Source organism: Arvicanthis niloticus, chromosome 1, assembly GCF_011762505.2.
Source record: "Arvicanthis niloticus isolate mArvNil1 chromosome 1, mArvNil1.pat.X, whole genome shotgun sequence".
Taxonomy (NCBI): Eukaryota; Metazoa; Chordata; class Mammalia; order Rodentia; family Muridae; genus Arvicanthis; species Arvicanthis niloticus.
The window spans coordinates 38122154-38142034 of NC_047658.1; the positions used below are offsets into that span (position 1 = coordinate 38122154).

At 43.6% G+C, this 19881-nt stretch overlaps 1 protein-coding gene across 2 annotated transcripts in view; it reads left to right on the forward strand.

Annotated features, from left to right (window-relative positions):
- Positions 1 to 270: 270 nt before the first annotated feature.
- The window catches only part of Tars3 (threonyl-tRNA synthetase 3), a 58207-nt gene continuing 38596 nt past the window's right edge, over positions 271 to 19881 (forward strand). Inside the window, exons 1-6 of one of the 2 annotated variants that reach the window (XM_034500156.2) lie at positions 271 to 595; positions 1598 to 1666; positions 3096 to 3286; positions 12066 to 12189; positions 15249 to 15370; positions 18267 to 18384. In XM_034500156.2, coding sequence (XP_034356047.1) covers positions 326 to 595; positions 1598 to 1666; positions 3096 to 3286; positions 12066 to 12189; positions 15249 to 15370; positions 18267 to 18384 — 894 coding nt within the window. In that variant the 5' untranslated portion in view covers positions 271 to 325. The remainder of the gene's footprint in view (positions 596 to 1597; positions 1667 to 3095; positions 3287 to 12065; positions 12190 to 15248; positions 15371 to 18266; positions 18385 to 19881) is intronic. The other variant, XM_076935383.1, reaches the window with a different exon arrangement.

The window sequence follows — 19881 nt, forward strand, 5'->3', positions numbered from 1 at the left end:
CCCTCCCATCGTTCCTACCTCGACCCTCACTCATTATCCTATACCCTGCCACCCCCTTCACTGCCCATCGCCTTGTCCCAGCACAGTTGCCCCGATATGGCCCCGCCTCTTGCCCGTGCATCACTCCGCCCCATGCAAGGAAACCCAGCCCCAGCCCCAGCCCCAGCCCCAGCCCCAGCCCCGCCCCTCATCCTCCAACGCCCCGCCCCGTATAGTGATGCACCCTCACTTCACCCCGCCTCCTGAGGCCCTTCAGCTCCGCCCCGCCCCGTCTCCTTGTCACTCCGGCTGGGCCGACGGGCTCAGGTGGCACAGGGAGGCTGCCATGGCGGCCCAGGCCCTGGCGGCTCAGGCCGTGGCCTCGCGCCTGCAGCGACAGGAGGAGGACATCCGCTGGCTGTGCGCGGAGGTGCAGCGCCTGAGGGACGAGCAGCTGCGCGGGTCCGAGCGGGGCCAAGCCGAGGGCCCGCGCCTGACGCGCGAGGTGGCACAGCTCCGGGCAGAGAACCGCGACCTGCACCAGCGCCTGTGTGGCCTGCGGCTGCGCCTGGCGGAGCAGCGCGGCCCCGGGGCCGGGCGAGCGGTGGCGCACGAGGTAACCGGGCGGCCCAGGCGCACGCACTCAGCGGGTTCCAACTCTGCACCCGGGCAGGGCTGTAGGGTGTGTCCCCGCGGCGCCCTGTCCTCTGCCCACAGCCTGGGGGAACCGCTAGGTTTCCACCAACCTCCAAGCTGACCAGCTAGTATCATTTCTCAGCTCTTCATTGGATAGACTGCGAGCAACACTTTCCCCCTCCAGTAGCAGAACCGACTGAGGTGCACGCCACTAAACCAGAACTCTGGAGGCTGAGGCAGGAGGATGGCTGAGATTTTGAGACTAGCCTGGTGTAAATATAGAGAATGAGGCCGGCCAGGGCTATGTGAGAAGATGCTGTCTCAATTACAACTTTTTAAAAGGCCGCTAAAGTGTTTAAGAGTCACAGCGTCTTTGGAGAAGAGGAATTAACAGTTTCTATTCTCTCTGCTGGCTGGTTCTGTGCTATCTGAAGACAGGTTATTTTTACTGCCTTGTTTTTGTGGTTTACTTTGAGGCCTATATGTGTTCTGTATATTTAGCCGAAGTATTTGCTTATAGTATTTTCATGTTTTAGGAGACTATTAAGTAACAAATTAGAAGATACTTTTTGTAAGTTCTGAAAGCTTTCTAAAACTGAGATTTTTTTTTTTCTTTGCAAACATGGTGCTCTGGCAACATCTAATGAAAGTCTGGTGGCAGCCACAATTTCTAGTGACATTATTTGTTTAAAGTTCAGGAAAGAGAGAGAAACAAGAGACAGTGTGTATTGCAGGATATGGGACCCATGGCTTTGTGACTACTGGACCAGTGCTCTATTACTGAGCTACGCCCCCAGTTTTAATGTGCTTGGACAAATAGGCCTGAACTCTGAAACCAGATCCCTGAGGGTTATAAGTAGATCTTGGTTCCCACAGCCCAGCAGGGACTCTCAAACAAACCGTGGCCCCTGCCATGAGCTCCCTGGTGTTTCTCCTTCCCTAGGTTTCTCTGTACTTCTCTTACCGCTTGTTTATCTTTCAGCCTCCCACTCAAAACCAAGAGAAGGACGCAAAGAAGAAGAGAACGAAGCAGAGTGAGCCTGAGAGAGAGGTAAGTCGCTGCTGTAGAAACAACACGGAATGTTCACTGTTAAACGTGGGTCTGTGGGACTTAGGATAAGAACATAATTACTGGTGAAGTTACTGTTTGGACCACATCAGTAACCTCTGGACTTACAGTCAAGCGAGCCACTGGCTGAAGTGCTCGCTACTCTTTTCCTTTCCTTTCATTCTCCCCTTCCCCTTCCCCTTCCCCTTCCCCTTCCCCTTCCCCTTCCCCTTCCCCTTCCCCTTCCCCTTCCCCTTCCCCTTCCCCTTCCCCTTCCCCTTCCCCTTCCCCTTTCCCTTCCCCCTTTTCCCCTTCCCCTTCCCCTTTTTCCCCTTCCCCTTCCCCTTCCTCTTTCTTTCTTTCTTTCTTTCTTTCTTTCTTTCTTTCTTTCTTTCCTTCCTTCCTTCCTTCTTTCTTTTCTCTTCTCTTTTATTTTGTTTCTTGAAACAGGCTCTGTCTGTCCCTCTTACCTAATGTCTTCAGATATACCCACGGACATCTCCCTCTCCCACTAGTCACAGTCTATTTATGCAATGTTATACGCTGTAGCAAGGTTTTGGCTGTCCTGACACTCTCTCTGTAAGCTGGCTGGCCTCAAAGTCACAGAGATCTACCTGTCAAAGGGTGTGCCACCACTGCCCACCTTCTCCACTCTTTTTAAGGGAAAATAATAGAGTTCTGATTTCGTACTTCTTTTCCCTCCTCCTCCTCTTCCTCCTCATCCTCTTCCTCCTTCTCCTCCTTCTTCAAAGAAATTATTAAAACAACCAGCAAGGGTTTGTAGAGACTCAGCCCTTGTTAGGCACAAAGGAGGAATAACTAGCCTCAAAGATACTAGTCTGGCTATGGAGGTCAGACAGACTAAGGACAAACAACTGGAGGTAGACTGAGATATGGCACAGACAGCCCCTGATGTGCACATACATGTTCCTCATATGTGGATTTTAAAATCTGAAAATACTTGGGGTGAAAATGCTTTGTATTGACTGACTTTTTTGGTCATTATTCCCCCAAACAGTACAGTATAACAGCTATTCTCTGAGCATTGTGTTTTGTTTTGTTTTGTTTTTTAGCCATCTAGAGATACCTTAAAGCATATGGGAGGATGTGAGAAGATGTGTTAATACTAGGTGACTTTATTAAGGATCTGAGCATCCACGGGGCTCTAGGAATTCAATTCTCAGGATACCAAGGGTTGTCTATTAAGTGCTAACCGTAAAACGTTGCATAAATATACCATCAGTGGTGGGAGAGGGAGATATGCACGGGGGAGAGGGTAGTATTCAGGGTCATTAGGTAAGAGTGGAGGGTCTGCTGGAGGGGACATCGAGGGAGGGTGAGCATTTGGAGAGGTGGAGTAGGACCCCCCTGAGCAGATAGCTCAATGGGATGAGTCCTTAACCTTATGTTAAGCTAAGCTAATGACTTTCAGGTGAAGCAACCGAATTTTATAAAAGAGAGATTGCAGCTTTTTGAAACATTGAAGACAGATCATCAGCTGTTACCTGCTACTCAGGAAAAAAAGAATGCAAACAGCGTGATTTCAGTGAGGTTGGCTGGTGGGAGGACAGTGCAAGGAGAAAGGTGGAAAACAACACCTTATCAAGTGGCCGCTGGGATAAGGTAAGACCCCCCTCGCCGACGACCCTCTCTCACCAGATGCATGCGCACACGCACACATACACGCTGTCCATCCGTCTCCCTCCCTACCTGTTTGTTTGAAGCACTTATACTCCATTGCTAAGTTATTCTGCCAGAGCCCGTTGAAAGGTTTTACTAGATATCACTAAAATATTTTCCCTTATTCAGCTGAGTTAAATATAATGACTATTTTCCCCTGACTCCTAAGAAGACCACATAATTGAATACAGGATCATGATCTTTTCCTAGTTATAAAGTCTGAATTTTAAAGTTCTAATAAAAAGACGTACTAGGAAAAAAAGTCTGAACCCTTAACAGTACACCCATGCTGACTTTATTCATACACCAAGTAATTTTCATGCATTTTTACAGTTTTTCAAACTGTAAATTGAAAATGTAAGTTGACAGTGTTATCCATCACAGTACTTATCTTTTCTAGGAAATAGAGTCATTAATGAAGTCTTGCTTAGAGTTAAATTCTTCTCATCTTATTTGCTTTCTTTTTGCTGTAATATACATAATTACCAAAAGCAATTTGGGGAGGAAAGGGTTTATTTGGCTTACAGATTAGGGTCTATTGTGAAGGGAAGCCAAGGCAGGAACTCAAGGCATGAAATTGGAGGCAGAAACTGAAGCAGAGGCCATGGAGGTATGCTGTTTATCCTTGGCTTGCTGGCCCCTCTGTTATACAGCCCAGGCCCACCTTGGCTTGCTGGCCACCTTTTTATATAGCCCAGGCTCACTTGCCCAGGAATGGCACTGCCCACAGTGGGCTGGGCCCTCCTACATCAGTAAGAAGATACTTCACAGATATGCCCACCAGCCAATCTGATAGAGGCAGTACCTCAAATGAGGTTCTTTCTTCCTAGGTGTGTCAAGTTGACAGTGAAGGTTGTTATTGGTGGGTATTGGAGTCTAGGAGGACACCTACCAGATTTTCAGATTCTTGTGTCTAAGAACAAAGAAATGGACCCAGGGGTCTGGAGAGACGGCTGTTCTTCCAGAGGTCCCGAGTTCAATTCCCAGAAACCATGTGGGGGGTCACAACCATCTGCAATGGGATCTGATGCCCTCTTCTGGTGCGTCCAAAGATAGCTACAGTGTATTCATATACATAAAATAAATTAATCTTAAAAAAAAAAAAAAAAAGAAATGGACCCAGGACACACATGTGTATTAACAAATAGTGTACTTGCAAGGATGGAGATATGGACATAGCTGGTATGAAGGTCAGATGTTCAGTGTCAAACACTGCAAAAACTGGGAATTTTTTTATTGAATATTTTATTTACAGTACAGATGTCATCCCCTTTCCCCATTTCCCCTTCCCAGAACCCCCATTCTATACCCCCTCTTCATCTATGCTTTTATACCATTTTGATTACATGCATGTATTAAGGTCAGTTCTAGGTTGAGGGTCTAGCAGTACAATAAATGCAAATAGTCGAGGAACAAGCAATACAATAAACACAAATAGTCAAGGAACAAGAAAGGCATTAAACCCAGTTACGTGAACACTCCCACGATCACTGTTTCTAAAGGCTTATAAGGATGACCAAAGTATCTGAGCCTACTTCCCTGCCCTAGCCCAAAGTCATTTTCATGTCTGAAGCCTACTTCCTTGTTCTAGCCTAAAATTTAGATTCCTGTCTGAAATTACTTCTTTGTTATGGCCTAATATTTAGATTCCTGCCAGAGATTACTTCTTAGATGTAGCCTATGATTTAGACTCCTACCTGAAATTACTTCTTTGTTATAGTCTAATGTCAGATTCCTGCTCGAAGCCTACTTTCTTGCCCTTGGCCAATGTCATATTCCTGCCAAGCAGTCCCTTTCCTTGTCCTTGGCCCATGTCAGCTTCTTGCCAAGCAGCCCCAAAGGCTCTCCACCTCTCCCCCTTTTTTATTTCTTTAATAAGACTGAGCCTGTCTTAGGTCATTCTGACAAGAATGCCTTCCTTACCCGGCATGGAATATGCATTATCAAAGGTAATGCACTTATGTCTTAGGTTGGTAAGGTTCTGTGAAGAATCTTAACTGTCCTTGGCTTGTCAGCCTGTTAATTTAATAACTCTGTCTAGGGTTCATTTTCAGGTTTAAGCCTTGTACTTTGGCTGCCAACATGTTGATGCTGTTAAGGATAAGCTTTAACACGATGGGCAGGAATAAAAGTATTCCCAGGACAAGAAGGGCTAGCCTGATCAAGCTATATATGCCATTCCTGAGGTTTGTCCAAAATGGAAATACTGAGCTCAGGCCATGGATAATTTTACCGGCATTATCTGCAGCATCAAAGGTCAACAGAGCAACATTCTTTAAATTCGTAATCTCACTATGCAAAGTTAACACACCCAGAGAGGTGTTAGGATTATCCAAATATCCTACTGGTGTCTTTAAACTTTTTTATAATTATAATGACAGTCATTGTGAATTTCAAAACTAATGCTACTCCAATGATATTTGTCATGACACCTGGGATGGCTCCTAACTCTTGAACCCTGAACCTCCTTCAGATAATTTGAATGGGTTATAGAGCATCATTCATTGTTCCAGGTACCTATATAAATCCTTTTGTACACTCAATACATTAGTAACATTTTTTTGCTAGATGGTTAACAAAAATAGTTGTCTTAACTACTTGTGTCAATGCTATTGCAGAAGTAGTGGTGCTAGCAATTAATGGAATTCAAGCTGTTATACCAGCAATAGTCAAGTCTGCTACCCTCTTGCTTCTGCTGAAAGCCTTACTCACTTCTTCCAGCACTTTCAAGCTTCCCCCCCACCCCCCAGAGAATCAAGGTTTTCTAATACTCAGGGCAGTGAGACAAAAGCTGGTTGATAGACACCTCCCCCCAAAACAAACATGCCAGGTTTTAACACAGTAACATAATTGGAAATTATACAGTCAATCAACTTACAATAAATGCTGTAGAAGAGACAAAACCAATTTTAGCTTGACAATTAACAGAGCCTTAAAACATGCACTAACCCTTGTTTGAAATCCAGATCCTGTTCTAACATTATCTTTTGCTATCCTAACATCATAGCAAGCTATTTCTTTCCTAGGTTTTCTATCTCCAGGGTAGTCTCCCTTTGTGATTTTTTTTTTAATTGTTTCTACCTCCATTTTTATGTCCTGGATGGTTTTGTTCAATCCCTTCACCTGTTTGGTTATGTTCTCTTGCAATTCTTTAAGGAATTTTTATGTTTCCTCTTTAAGGGCTTCTACCTGTTTACCTGTGTTCTTCTCAAATTCTTTGAGAGTGTTATTTATGTCCTTTTTAAAGTTCTCTATCATCATCATTAGAACTGATTTTAAATCTGAATCTTGCTTTCCTGGTGATATGGGGGAATTCAGGACTTTCTAGTGTGGGAGAACTAGGTTCTCATGATGCCAAGTACCCTGCGTGGCTGATGCTTACGTTCTTGCGCTTGCCTTTCACCATCTGGATCTCCTTAGTGCTACCTGCTCTCTCTCTGACTGGAGCCTGTCTTTCCTATTATCTTGGTTGTGTCCGAACAGTGTGGGGTGGGTGTTGCTACTGGGGTTAGAGCTGAGGACCAAGATCTACTCAGTGCTTGGGCACAGACAGGAAGAAACCAGTGCTCTGGGCCAGGAGTGAATTCCTGTGTCCCAGTGGGTCCCAGAAAAACTGGGACTTTTAAACCTGAGAATCACACATAGACTTTTGGATCATTGAATCACTGTTCTTTCGCCATTGTAAGGAGCTGTCCTTGGTGGTGGTAGGTTAGTAGGGGTTGAGTCTTTCTGGTCAACAGGTTTTCATATGCTAATTTATAGCCCTCACACAGCTAACTCTGCACCCTACACTCCTGAGAAGTGTGGTCAGAGGTCCTGTTGGGAAGCTGAAGGAAATGATCTACTTCCCATAACTGCTTACACAGTGAGTAGAGATGAAGACCTTGCCTAGAGGGACCAGCAAAGTCTCACCCTGGTCTAATAATGTGGAGAATATAAGTGTAGCAAGGATTCACTGAAATCCCTGTATCATAAGAAGTCCAGTCTGGAATCCAGAAGACTCTCATTTAACAAGGGGGCTACAAACAGTGTTCCAAACAAGAATAACATGATTATTCCAACCAGTGGTTCTCAAAGGGCAAGAATCAAGAAAGCCATGGCTACAATTGGCCCCAGAGAACAATCTTTATATAGCCTTTTCCCAAGGGTGAGCTCTCTTGGCTGCATATCAACAATGTGGCGAAGCACAAAAGAACAATTTTAGGAAGGAATCCAGTGGTAGAATAGAGTAAAAGGAAAAAGGTGTGAACTTGTAAGCACTGAGTATATATTATACAAACAGTGCCAAAAGAAAAAGAATGAAAACCCACCCATAAAGTCAGGTACAGCTACTGTTAAGCCAAGGATCAGCTTTAGTTTGGAGAGGGGTTCTGAGAGGAAGAGTATCTGGGAGCAGCGAAACAAACAACTCAAAGTCAAATCCTGGATCCAAGCTGATAGGGTGTGTTCTGCTGTGTTCTGTTCGAGACAGCTTTTCAGATTGCTCTCTGTGTTCTGTTCTCTCTGGGGAATCTCTGGACAGCTCTCTGTGTTTTGCTTTTCTCGAGACAGCTTTCTCTTGCTATTCTAAAAATTCTCTGGATAACTCATCTCTTGCAGATCAAAAGCCCAGATTTTTATTTAAATATCAATTCAGTCAATACCCCAGGTTCCCTTTTGATTATCCCATGAATCAGCATCTCATGACCCCAGCCCTTTGATTCTTAGAAAGAGACAGCAAGCACACCACGCACAGACAATACAATAGCCGGGTGGTACTCTGCCCTGAAATTACCATTCCTACCAAGACTGGTCCTGGATCTAAACTCCCTCTGTCCCAGGCTGACCGTGAACTAAGGAATCTGCCTACCTTTGTATCTACCTGTCTTTGAAGCTTTCTGACAAGCTGGCTTATAGTGCAGCTGTCTCTGTTCCTTTAGATCTGAGAAATTTCTTATATAATTCATATTATATCCTTATATTTTGTATAGTTGAGAAATTATGTATTTTTGAACTCATGTTTTCAACGTTTTTCCCCACAGCCTTAAGGGACTGTCCTGAAGGTCACATCCTTCTACCATTTTGCTGAGACATAGACATACCCTAGCTTCCTGGACTCATGCTGTCTCTGATTATCATGGAATCATTAACCTCAGCAGAGAGGACATTCCTTGAAGGAGGAATGTGAAAATATGTACACTCTTATACAAAGAAGCTTTATACCGAGAGCAACCATCAGCACTCCTGGAGCCTATGCCCTACTGACTCTATTCCAGGAGCAGGAAATCATGTCATACTGTTCCTTACATGGACTTGGCACTGATAGATTTGTAAATGGGATTTGTCTTTGTATTTAAGAAGTTAAAATATTCTGGAGAAATATACTCACACCTTAATCCCAGCACTTGGGAGACAGAAGTAGGTGACTGATTTTGAGGCAAGCCTGGCTACACAGAGAAACTCTGACTTGAAAAACCAAAAATTAAACTAACTAACAAATGGAAAAAGAGCCTTGTGTTCTTGAGACTGTGAAAGATCCCCATGGAGGGGAGACCCTCACTCAAGTCTCAGGATATCATGGCCACCCAATAACTCACAAGACACTGAACTCAATGCAAGCGCAAGAGGTTTATTTCGGGATCAGAATCAGCATGCTGAGGCTGAGACTCCAAGGAGTGTCGACCCCGAGGCAGGGGAGTACAGGGTATTTAAAGCAAAAAACCCCCACAAACCAGGGGGGGGGGTGATGGGGAAACCAAGGAAAAATATCATAAAAATAGTGAAAAGTCCCAGCCCATACCATAAAAATAGTGGAAACTCCCAACCCATTATCCAGGGTGGGGGTGTGGGAAACATCCTTTACATATTTTTTCAAGAATTTAACCTTGTTCAACTATATATTTTGTGGTCAGCCAGTTCCTGGAATGACCCAGCTGACCTGTATTCTTGGTTCTGCTGCTTTGTGGTCAGCTAGGTTCCTGGAACATAGCTGGCCTGGCTTCATTCTTTCTGCTAGGGGTCTCAAAAAGTTTCCATTCCTTTCATTCCCTACCTCCTCCATCCTGGAATGTGTTTCTGTGCTTTGGGCCTTCCCCACCTGAAGGTGGGTTCTCTTTCCTGAGGTCTGAGGAATGTTAATCAGCATCTCCCTTCCTCTCCTGAATGTTAATCCAGCAAGTGTCCTTCTGACTCAGGAATAATGTACTCCTCCCAGAATGCAGAATGTATCCCAGGGCAGTGAATTCTAAGACCTAAAATCTCACATTTAGTTCTGCTTTCTTTGTGGAACTAGTGAACTGGCTGGCTTACATTTTTGGCTCAGGTCTAGGGGTCATAAAAACTCCATACTTTTCATAAGTTTTCTATATCTTTCAACTGTGGAAACTCAGAAGTTTTATTCTAGAATATTGTTGTTGTTGTTTTGATTTTTAAGACAGGGTTTTTCTGTGTAGCCCTGGATGTCCTGGAACTCAATTTGTAGATCAGACTGGTCTACCCAAGAGATCCACCTGCCTCTGCCTCCTAAACGCAGCTTAGAGAATAAGTTTGTTTTGTCTGCATGGGGTAGGCTTTTGTCCACCCAGAGAAGATGCCAGCACGTGTCAGAAGATATTTACATCTTTAAGAAGGTTCATCTGCCTGTGTTGCTTTGGATTTGATAGGCTGTAAGCATCCTAGATGACCACATGGTACAGAGTAGCTGGAGAGGTTAGCCATGGCTTTAGGAGTATCCCCTGACTTTTAGTCAAGACTGCCCATGTTCCTTCCATGCTATGTTATAAGGTCACATATAGATTGATTCCCAAGACCCCAGTGACAGAAACAGGTCCTTTGGCTTTTGGACATTTACATCTACAACTGTACACTGGGCAAGTTCATTCAGTAGGGTGTCACAATGGTTGTCTGCAGTTGTTTGGGTTTTTTTTTTTTTTTTTTACCAGGGAACACTGGAAAAAAATCAGTCTTCCAGGGCCACTCTCATAGGAGACGAAGGCCCATCCTCCCTTTAGACCAGTGGTTCTCATCCTTCCCAATGCTGCAACCCTCTAATACAGCTCCTCATGCTGTGGTGACCCCCAACCATAAAGTTATTTTCATTGCTATTTCATAACTGTAATTTTAACACTGTTATGAATCATAATGTAAATATCTGTGTTTTTCAATGACCTTAGGCTACCCCTGTATAAGTATCATAACTATAATTTTGACACTATTATGAATCGTAATTAAATATCTGTGTTTTCCAATGGCCTTAGGTGATTCCTGTGAAAATGTCATTAGACCCCCGCGCCCCGCCCCAGGGGATTGAAACCCCACAGATTGAGAGCCACTGCTTCAGAGGTTGGAACATTATCCTCCCCTAATATGTTTTTTCTCTTTTTACAGGGGTATTGCCCCATTTCTTGTAATTCTTATGAGGGTCAATACAATTCCTAGTGCCTAGCTTGAGAGCCGTGGCAAGGGGCTCTGGGGTGTTTGCTGTCAGGAGAGCTTAACATTGTACTCCAACGTAACCATTAACAATGCATTGCCTGTAACACTGATTTTACTTTCATTGTTTTTCCAGAGAAAAGAATTGGCTATGGAAGTATGTGTTCAAGAATGTTCGTTACAGCAACAACAAACTAAACCCCACAAAAGTATAACCAAAGTGCCCAGCATTTGGTTCTCTCATAATGATTAAATAATATGTGTTGGAAGTCTGTCTACAGATAGAGACAGTGCTATAATTTATTTCTAGCTTTAAGAAGTGGGTTATAATGTAAGATACAGAAGGACAGTCTTAAAATTTTTATATATTGGCGTATGTATAAAATACTATGGAGGATATAGATAAAATGTTAATGGTCACTTTTGAGAGATTTAAGTGTGCCCACCCTTACCCCATGCTTTCCTGGCTTTCTTCTTATAACTTTATTTCTCAGTAGTTTTCAAACCATAAATGTTATTTTTGAAATATAAAAAAAAAAAAAAGGACGGAGGGAGAGAGGGAGAGCTCTATAGATAATAGGTAAAGGAATCAGATAATTCATTAAAAGTAAAATTAATCATCAACAAAATCAAAGTACTATTGTTTGATATCACACTGACAATGATTTGAAAAGTCATTTAGGGCGAGCGTAAGTGGATGAGACTTTAATTATCAGACTCTTGTGAAGGCACCTGGCCTCGTCCTGTGGACTTCTAAAATTTTATTATTTCTTATTTTATTTTTGTGGGCTTACAGATGCATAAGGAGGCACAGGTTTTGATGGTCACACATATCCTCTGGGAGAGCAAAACCAAAGGCGACCAAAGTGTGCAAAAGCCAGGACTTCCTCAGTAAAGAGAACACTCTAAAGAGCCTGGGGTCTCTGGGTGATAGCATAGCAATAAAAAGTAGCCTATGACATTATGTTCATAACTAGATGTTTTTATAACATGTATGAGATGACAGTGTAAGAAATGACCAGAGAGTGATATACCGAAATGTTATAAACAACTATTTCTAGAACTAAGGGGTAAGATTTATATGAGATTTTAATTTCATTTTTTTTGTGCTTTATTTTTCAGATTTTAAAAATAGCAAGTGTATATGACCTTTATACATAAAATAATTGTTACAAAGTAGAGTATCTTTGTCCTATTAGTTTGTATCTGTACTTTTAACTTCTTTTAAACCCTGAAGTTATTTTAAGCTTTTCTTACAATGAAGTATAATATTATAAATGTTAACCTCAAGTGTTTTTTTTTCTCCTACTAGTAAAGAGCTGGCTGAACATACAGTAGTTGCCAAAGTGAACGGTGCATTGTGGGACCTGGACCGCCCATTGGAAGGGGACTCCACTGTAGAGCTGTTAATGTTTGACAACGAGGAAGCCCAGGCTGTAAGTGTTTAAAAACCAACCAGCAAGAGTTGGGTCTTAATGATACAAGAATTATGGGAAGCACCATACATTGAAATCAAGGGTGATAAAACTCTTGGCCTTTCAACATTTAAAACTCCAACATGGCATTTAATGATAGCTAACAAACATATGTAGGATGTATGTTCAGATACGTAGACCATGTTTATTATTTCTTAAAATAAAATTATTTCCTTAAGTTAAATGTTTTAGCTATTAAATTAGTGTCTACTCAAAATCGATTCCTAGTCCACTCTTAAAGTTATATACCTATAATTTAATATCTATAGAAGAATTTGCAAAAATCCTTTAAATACTGGTAAATGCAGTAATTTTATGATAAGTGCCACATTATTGTGTATGTCTCCTATATGCTCACCAGCGTAGCTCAGAGCCTCTTTCAGCTGGCTTATTGCCTCTGTAAAAACCCAGCTATGGTCAGCGGAGCCTACATTGTTACACTTCCTGGGTGCTAAGAACTGTATAATTCCTGATTAAAGTATGCCAAGGCTGTTAGCTATTTTTTGTTGCAGGGTTAAAACACCATGACCAAAAGCAGTTTATGGAGGGAAGAGTTTATTTGGTTTAGGGTCCAGCGGGGCAGTCCATTACGACCTGGAGGGCTGGCGGCAGGTGGCTGGAGCGAGAAGCTGGCTGATCATATTTCCACAGAGCGAGCAAACTAGAAGCTGGGAGAGGCTGTATACTCTGAAAGCCTGCCCCAGTGATAGACTTCTTCAGGCAAGGCTGCATCTCCTAAAGGTTCTAACTCCCTCAAACAACACTATCAGCTGGGGACTAAGTGTTCAAATACTTGACTGTAGGAGGGACAGTTCTCATTCAAACCGCTATACCAAGTATAACCATCAAATTGTTAAGCAATGCAATATTAATAAAACCAAGCTCATATGTGATTCTGAAAATGCAAGTCTGTAACCTGTCCACTCCCTGCAATCTCCAGGCAGATGCACTTCAGTGCCATGTGTGTTACACCTCAGCACAGTCTCCATGTAGATGTTGTGCTAGAAATTCTTGACTCTAACCACCAAACTCGCTCCTTTGCTGTTTGCCCATCTCTGTGTACCCCGCCATATACCCAGCTCTTTCCATCCAGACCTTGGCAGGTATGCAGGCTTAGCTCCCTCCTCAATTCTCATCTCAGTGTTATGGGCAAGCCCAATAGTCTGTACTTTCCTAATATATGTAGAACCTACACATTTCTCTCCATCTCTGTGACCGCTGGCTACGAAATTACACTTGGCCATCACCACCCAAACTGCCTACATAATGTTTTTGTCTGAAATCCATCCTTACCCAGCTGTCTTAAAATATGACTTGACTGGTGTCTGCTTTAAACTCATAAAACTCAAGCTCTTGCCATGGTCTGCCTGATGCTGGTTCTTTCCTAACTCCCAGACCTTGGTAAGTTCCTCTCTTTCCACGTACAGCCACACAGACCTTCCTCCACTGTAAAGGCTGACTTTGCTATTCCTTACTGAGTCGTGTTCACCTCGTGGCTACCATGCACAGGCGTAACACACCAAGATCCAAGGTGCATCTAGGTAGACATACGATTGTGTGTCACTCCCCACAGTAGGCACAGCTGCCACAAGGACATAGTCTCTGTTTCTCTTACTGCTTATTATATTCCTGTATCTAACACATTGTTTGTCTGCCACATATCTAGATAAGGACAATGCCCCAAAGAAGATGCAGGCAGTCAGCCAGCTATTTCAGCAGCATCCTGAGTCCAGGTGCTCTGGGGCAAGATGGCCTGCGTGGTCTGTTTCCTGAGCAGTGGACCAGTGTTATACATGGCTTCTCTGCATCTATCTCTTTCTGCTCTGATTTATCAAACCTTACTGTTAATTGTACTGTCTCCTCTTTGCTTAACAAAAGAGAAGAACATTCTGACCTAGGACTCAATTATCATTCACTTTTGGTGACTTGGTTAATTTTAACTCATAGGTAAACTAAAATTAATTCCTTATAAACTGAGTTAATTTTGTTTGTTTTAGTTACCCCTGAAATAATACTCATTCCTTGGGAATTTGAAAACAAATCAGGTTTCTGGATCTATGGGGCTGATAGCCTGCTTTTGGACTATGGAAATTAGCCCATACATATATTCCAGGGGATCTCCAGCAGTCAGCAGCACTCCCTGGCATCACCGTTTCCTACTTGAGTGTTCTTTCAAACTCTTTCAAACTTCCACAGTCATACGCTATCCAGCGTATGACGACTTGTCCTAGGGTTACTATTGCTATGATGAAACACCATGACCAAAAAGCAAGAGGGGAGGAAAGGGTTTACTTGGCTTATTCTTTCATAATACTGTTCATCATCAGGACAGGAACTCAAGCAGGGCAGGAACCTGGAGACAGGAGCCGATGCAGAGACCATGGAGGGGTGCTGCTTACTGGCTTGCTCCTCATGGCTTGCTCAACCTGCTTTCTTATAGAACCCAGGACCATCAGCCCAGGAATTGCACCACCCAAAATAGGCTTGGCCTTCCCTCATCAATCATTAAGAAAATGTCTTACACTTGGATCTAGGTTCTCTCCTTCCAGATAATTCTAGTTTGTGTGTCAAGTTGACATAAGACCAGCAGCCATCACAAGACAGCTACACAAATGTGAAATCTCATTGACTTTGGTAATATCCCCAAGTAGCCACTTCCCTGTCTGTATTGAGTTCAGAGAGACTGTCTTGGAGAAACACTGGGAACTGGTACTCCCCCATGCCCATTTCCATGTGGCCGTGCGGCTCAGTGTTCTGAGTGGATGGGCGGGCTGGTTCTGCACAGTCAAAGGCACAGAAAGAAAGTTAAGAAGCAACTACACTGTAGCTGTGGTGCCTGGCAGAGCCACTCTGAGCTAGACCTAAGTTTGCTGGAAGTGCAGGGGAGGATGCAGGGAACATTCCCTTCAAGTAGGGGTTGGGGACTCCCTAGTTTTGGTATTTATCCCCTCCATGTCCATTCACTTGGGGATGGCTGTGACAGTTTTGTAGCTAACAGCTTTCCTGTCCACATCTTGCAGGTATACTGGCACTCCAGTGCTCACATCCTGGGGGAGGCCATGGAACTTTACTACGGAGGCCACCTGTGCTATGGCCCACCCATTGAAAATGGATTTTATTATGATATGTTCATTGAAGACAGGTAAGGCTGCCAAATGATTGTGTGTGTGTATATCACTGTATTATAATGGTTACATATTAGTTCGGTCATTGTGTATTGTGTGATTTTCAAGTGGTTAACCATTTGTGAAAACATCTTTTTCAAATGAGTTTAGAACGGAGAGTAACTTTCAACCTGGTCTTTCCTCTGCCTTGAAGGATATTGTGTGCTGCTTGTCTAATATAGAGCATGGCACTAATTTGAACCAGAATTACACGCTCCATCCTGGAGATCAGTTGTCTGCTTCGGCTCATGATGATCAAGGCACTGTCAACTCCACTGAATGTCTCACACACTGAGGGCCAGGTGCTGGTTCACAGCCGTGTCACACTCAGTAGGTCTGTGCTTGGAGGCGGGGTGCTCTCGCCCTGCCTCACTCACCCCAGCTCTGTATCCCTCACAGTTCCTAGGGACACTGCCAAACTGCAACTCTGGGTCCTTCTAACTCTTCTATACTCCTCACCATCCGGTAGAAGCCCTGTCTAGTTTCCCAGTTTTATCTCCTAAACATTCTTGTCTTCCTTCACTTGTGGTTTAACTCAGATGCACAGAGTCCCTTGCTTGGGTGAATATAGAACACTTTTGCCCTTGCCCATCACCCCCATGCTGTGTAATGACCTCTCTAACAGAGTATCTGGCATTATGTAGCTGGGGTTTTTGTTTGTTTTTATTTTTATTTTTGTTATTTGTTTTTGAGACAAGGTCTTACTATGTAGACCAGGCTGTTCTAGAACTCACAGAGAGTCTCCTACCTCTGTCTTCCACATGCTGGGATTAAAGACATGTGCCACCACATCTGTCTTATGTCGATATTTCTTACAGACTTTGAAATGTTTGAACTGTTTTTTACTTATAAGTTTAGAGTATGTTTATTTACAGTATCAATGACTATAAGTGTGTGGGTATTTTGTTTGTCTCTTCCCCCAAGCATCAACTGATTCTCTAGCCTTCTGGATAAGCATTAACCCAGACCTACAGCTTAAGTCTCAGCCCTGTAAGACTGCCACCTTGCAGATGCCACTCACAATTGAAGCCTTCCACATGTCTGACCCTCACAGTCGCTCTCTGGGTTCAGTGGTTGGTACTGGCTCATAGTGGACTATTGATTTATTATGAAGGTTGTTACAAAGGGTACTGATGAGCAGCCAAGAGGGGTGTGGTGCTTCCATGTCCCTTGGCCTGTACCACTTGCTCAGTAGCTTTTAGAGCCTTGTTCGGTGGTTTTCAATAGATCGTTTGTTTGTTTTTATAATTTATTTTTATTTATGTATATTGGTGTTCTGCCTGCATGTTGTCTCTGTGAGGGTGTCAGATCCCCTGGAACTAGAATTACAGACAGTTGTGAACTGCCATGTGGTACTGGGAATTGAACCTGGGTCTTTTGGAAGAACAGCCAGTGCTCTAAACCACTGAGTTATCTCTCCAGTCCTCAATGGATGTTTTGTAACATACACATATTTGATGAAATCATTGGCCATTGATAATGGACTCATTCTCTATCTCCTCTCCTTTTCTGGAGTGGGGTTTAGGGATAAAGTTCCAGGTATCTAGTAATGACTTAGTCTCTGGAGGGTCCCTTCATGTCATTAGTGCAATGAAGTCACAGACACTGTCTGATAACAATATTGTATCCAGTGGCCTCTCTTATTATTGGCCTTCCAGCTTCATGCAGGCAACGTGAACTTTTTGATTATTTACCTTATGTGTGGTACTGAAGACTCAGCTGTGAATAGCCTGTCTGTCCTCATGGAGTCGATAGTTAGCTGGGGTAAGACAGACAACATACTAATAGCCAGCTGCCATCAGATGGTGATTAGTGGATGATGGAAAAGAATCCAGGAGTGTTGCAAGCAGAAGGTTCTTGTGCCCACAGATTACCAGGGAAACCAAAAATGTTAGCATGCAGGATTGGCCTCTCAATGAAAAGGACATATAACCTGTATTTTCACCCAGAAGGCTAAAACTTGGAAGTGATTAACAGCCTGGTGGTCTATATTATCTGTAGGACCAGGCCATATCAAGGCCAGAGATGGCTAATAGCCAAATGCCCTCTATGCTATCTGTATAATAGAGATCAAACCAGATCCTTCCCTAGGCCCCTAAGCTAATATAGGTAGCCTATCTCTAAAACCATCTTCTTGGAAGAAATGACATACACTTTCAGTTGAGTTTCAATGGAATTATGCCTCTTTATGCACGGGGAATTGTATTGCACCAGGAAACTTGACCCCAAATTGAACTGTGTTTAAATATGCTGGTCCATTAACTGCCTGGAATCAGACTACCAAAGTTGGATCCAGCCCAAGTTGGGATGAACTGAGTTTTCATTCCCACTACTTCAAGGATCATTGTGCTATCTATAGGGACTTACACACACACACACACACACACACACACACACACACACACAGACATATATGTTGCAAGAGGCAGGTGGTTGAAAAAGCAGAGTGTCATTGAAGTAGAGGCCAGAATGGATGGGTGAGTAAGGAGAGAACATTCCAGTCCTTTCCAGGATTGTGTGTGGCTATTTCAGGAGCAGCAAAGAAGCCAATGTGTCAGGGAGAGAGTGAGCTCCAACCAGAAGCAAATTAAAGTTCAGCCTTTGTTCAGTGGTGTGTGTGTGTGTGTGTGTGTGTGTGTGTGTGTGAGACTGCAGTGTGCACAAACCTTTCTTTGAGGCTAGCTCCTACAAGCCACTGAGGGCAGGGGTATGGGGAACCCATCCTACAGCTCTCTGAACAGCAGTGTATATGTGCCTGAAGCACCAGCTCGGTTTAGAAAGCATGTCAACTAGTGGTGAAGGCCACAGGACTGAGAGGAGGGGGGTGGCATCTGGAAGAGCGGAATGAGTCTCAGAGTCTCTTTGTTCCTTTAGAATGGTGTCCAGCACTGAGTTATCTGCCCTGGAGAACATATGTAAAACTATCATCAAAGAAAAGCAACAGTTTGAAAGACTGGAAGTCAGCAAGGACACTCTCCTGGAAATGTTTAAGGTAACTGGGAAAATTTAGCATACAATCTTTTCACTAGGAAAATTAAAAGTTATTAACATAGGCTAGTCTTCCCTTCCTGAAAATTAATGACTATTGTCCAGCAGCCAGGTGTACAGTCTGGACAGCTGTTGTGACGGTATCAGGGGTCACACGCACAGTCTGGAGAGCTGTTGAGAGGGTGTCAGGGTCACACGCACAGTCTGGAGAGCTGTTGTGAGGGTGTCAGGGTCACACGCACAGTCTGGACAGCTGTTGAGAGGGTGTCAGGGTCACACGCACAGTCTGGAGAGCTGTTGTGAGGGTGTCAGGGGTCACACGCACAGTCTGGACAGCTGTTGCGAGGGTGTCAGGGTCACATGCACAGTCTGGAGAGCTGTTGCGAGGGTGTCAGGGTCACACGCACAGTCTGGACAGCTGTTGTGAGGGTGTCAGGGTCACACGCACAGTCTGGAGAGCTGTTGTGAGGGTGTCAGGGTCACACGCACAGTCTGGAGAGCTGTTGTGAGGGTGTCAGGGGTCACATGGACAGTCTGGAGAGCTGTTGTGAGGGTGTCAGGGTCACACGCACAGTCTGGACAGCTGTTGTGAGCGTGTCAGGGTCACACGCACAGTCTGGACAGCTGTTGTGAGGGTGTCAGCGAGCACTCACATAGTCTGGAGAGCTGTTGGGAAGGTGATGAAGACATCAGTACCATCTACCCACATCTTGCAGAGTGAAACCTCTACCCCTAAGGACCAACTCCGTTCCCTCCACCCCCACTCTGGCCATCAGCCCTCTGTTTACTGTTATGTGAATGTTCCTCTGTTCAGTGTCACACTATTTACCTTTGGGACTAGTTTGTCCCACTCATGTAATGCTCTCAAGGGGCACCAGTGCTGCAGAATCTGTCAAAGTTGCCTTTTTTAGAAAAATGTTACATAATAACTCCTGCTGTGTGTGTGTGTCTTGTCTGTGGTGTATGTGCATGTTTGTGTGTCTATATGTATATGCATGAGTGTGTGTTTGTGTCTCTCTTTGTGTGTGCATGCACATATCTGTGTGTATGTGTGCGTCTGTGTGTGTATGAGTGTATGTAATTGTTTATCAGTTCATTTGCCCATGAGTACTGGAAATTAGCTTGTATTCTTACTGTTGTGTATATACTAATATAAATGTGAACATATAGATTTCTGTTTAAGTGCTTATTTTACTTCTCTTGGCTATGACATATAGATATATATGTGATATATGTCTATAGTATATGTATGTATATGTATATATGCGCTCTATGGCATGTGTGTGTGTGTGTGTGTGTGTGTGTGTGTGTATACAGGAATGGAATTTCTGGATCTTACTATTTTTAAATGTTCAGAACCTTCTATGGCATTTTCCATAGCAGTGTCTCCATTTTTAGTCTGTACAGTTTTTTCACATTCTCACCTACACTTCTTTTCTGGATTCTGGGTTTTTTTTTTCTTTTTTTGTTGTTGATTGTTGTTGTTAAAGCCATGGGTTTT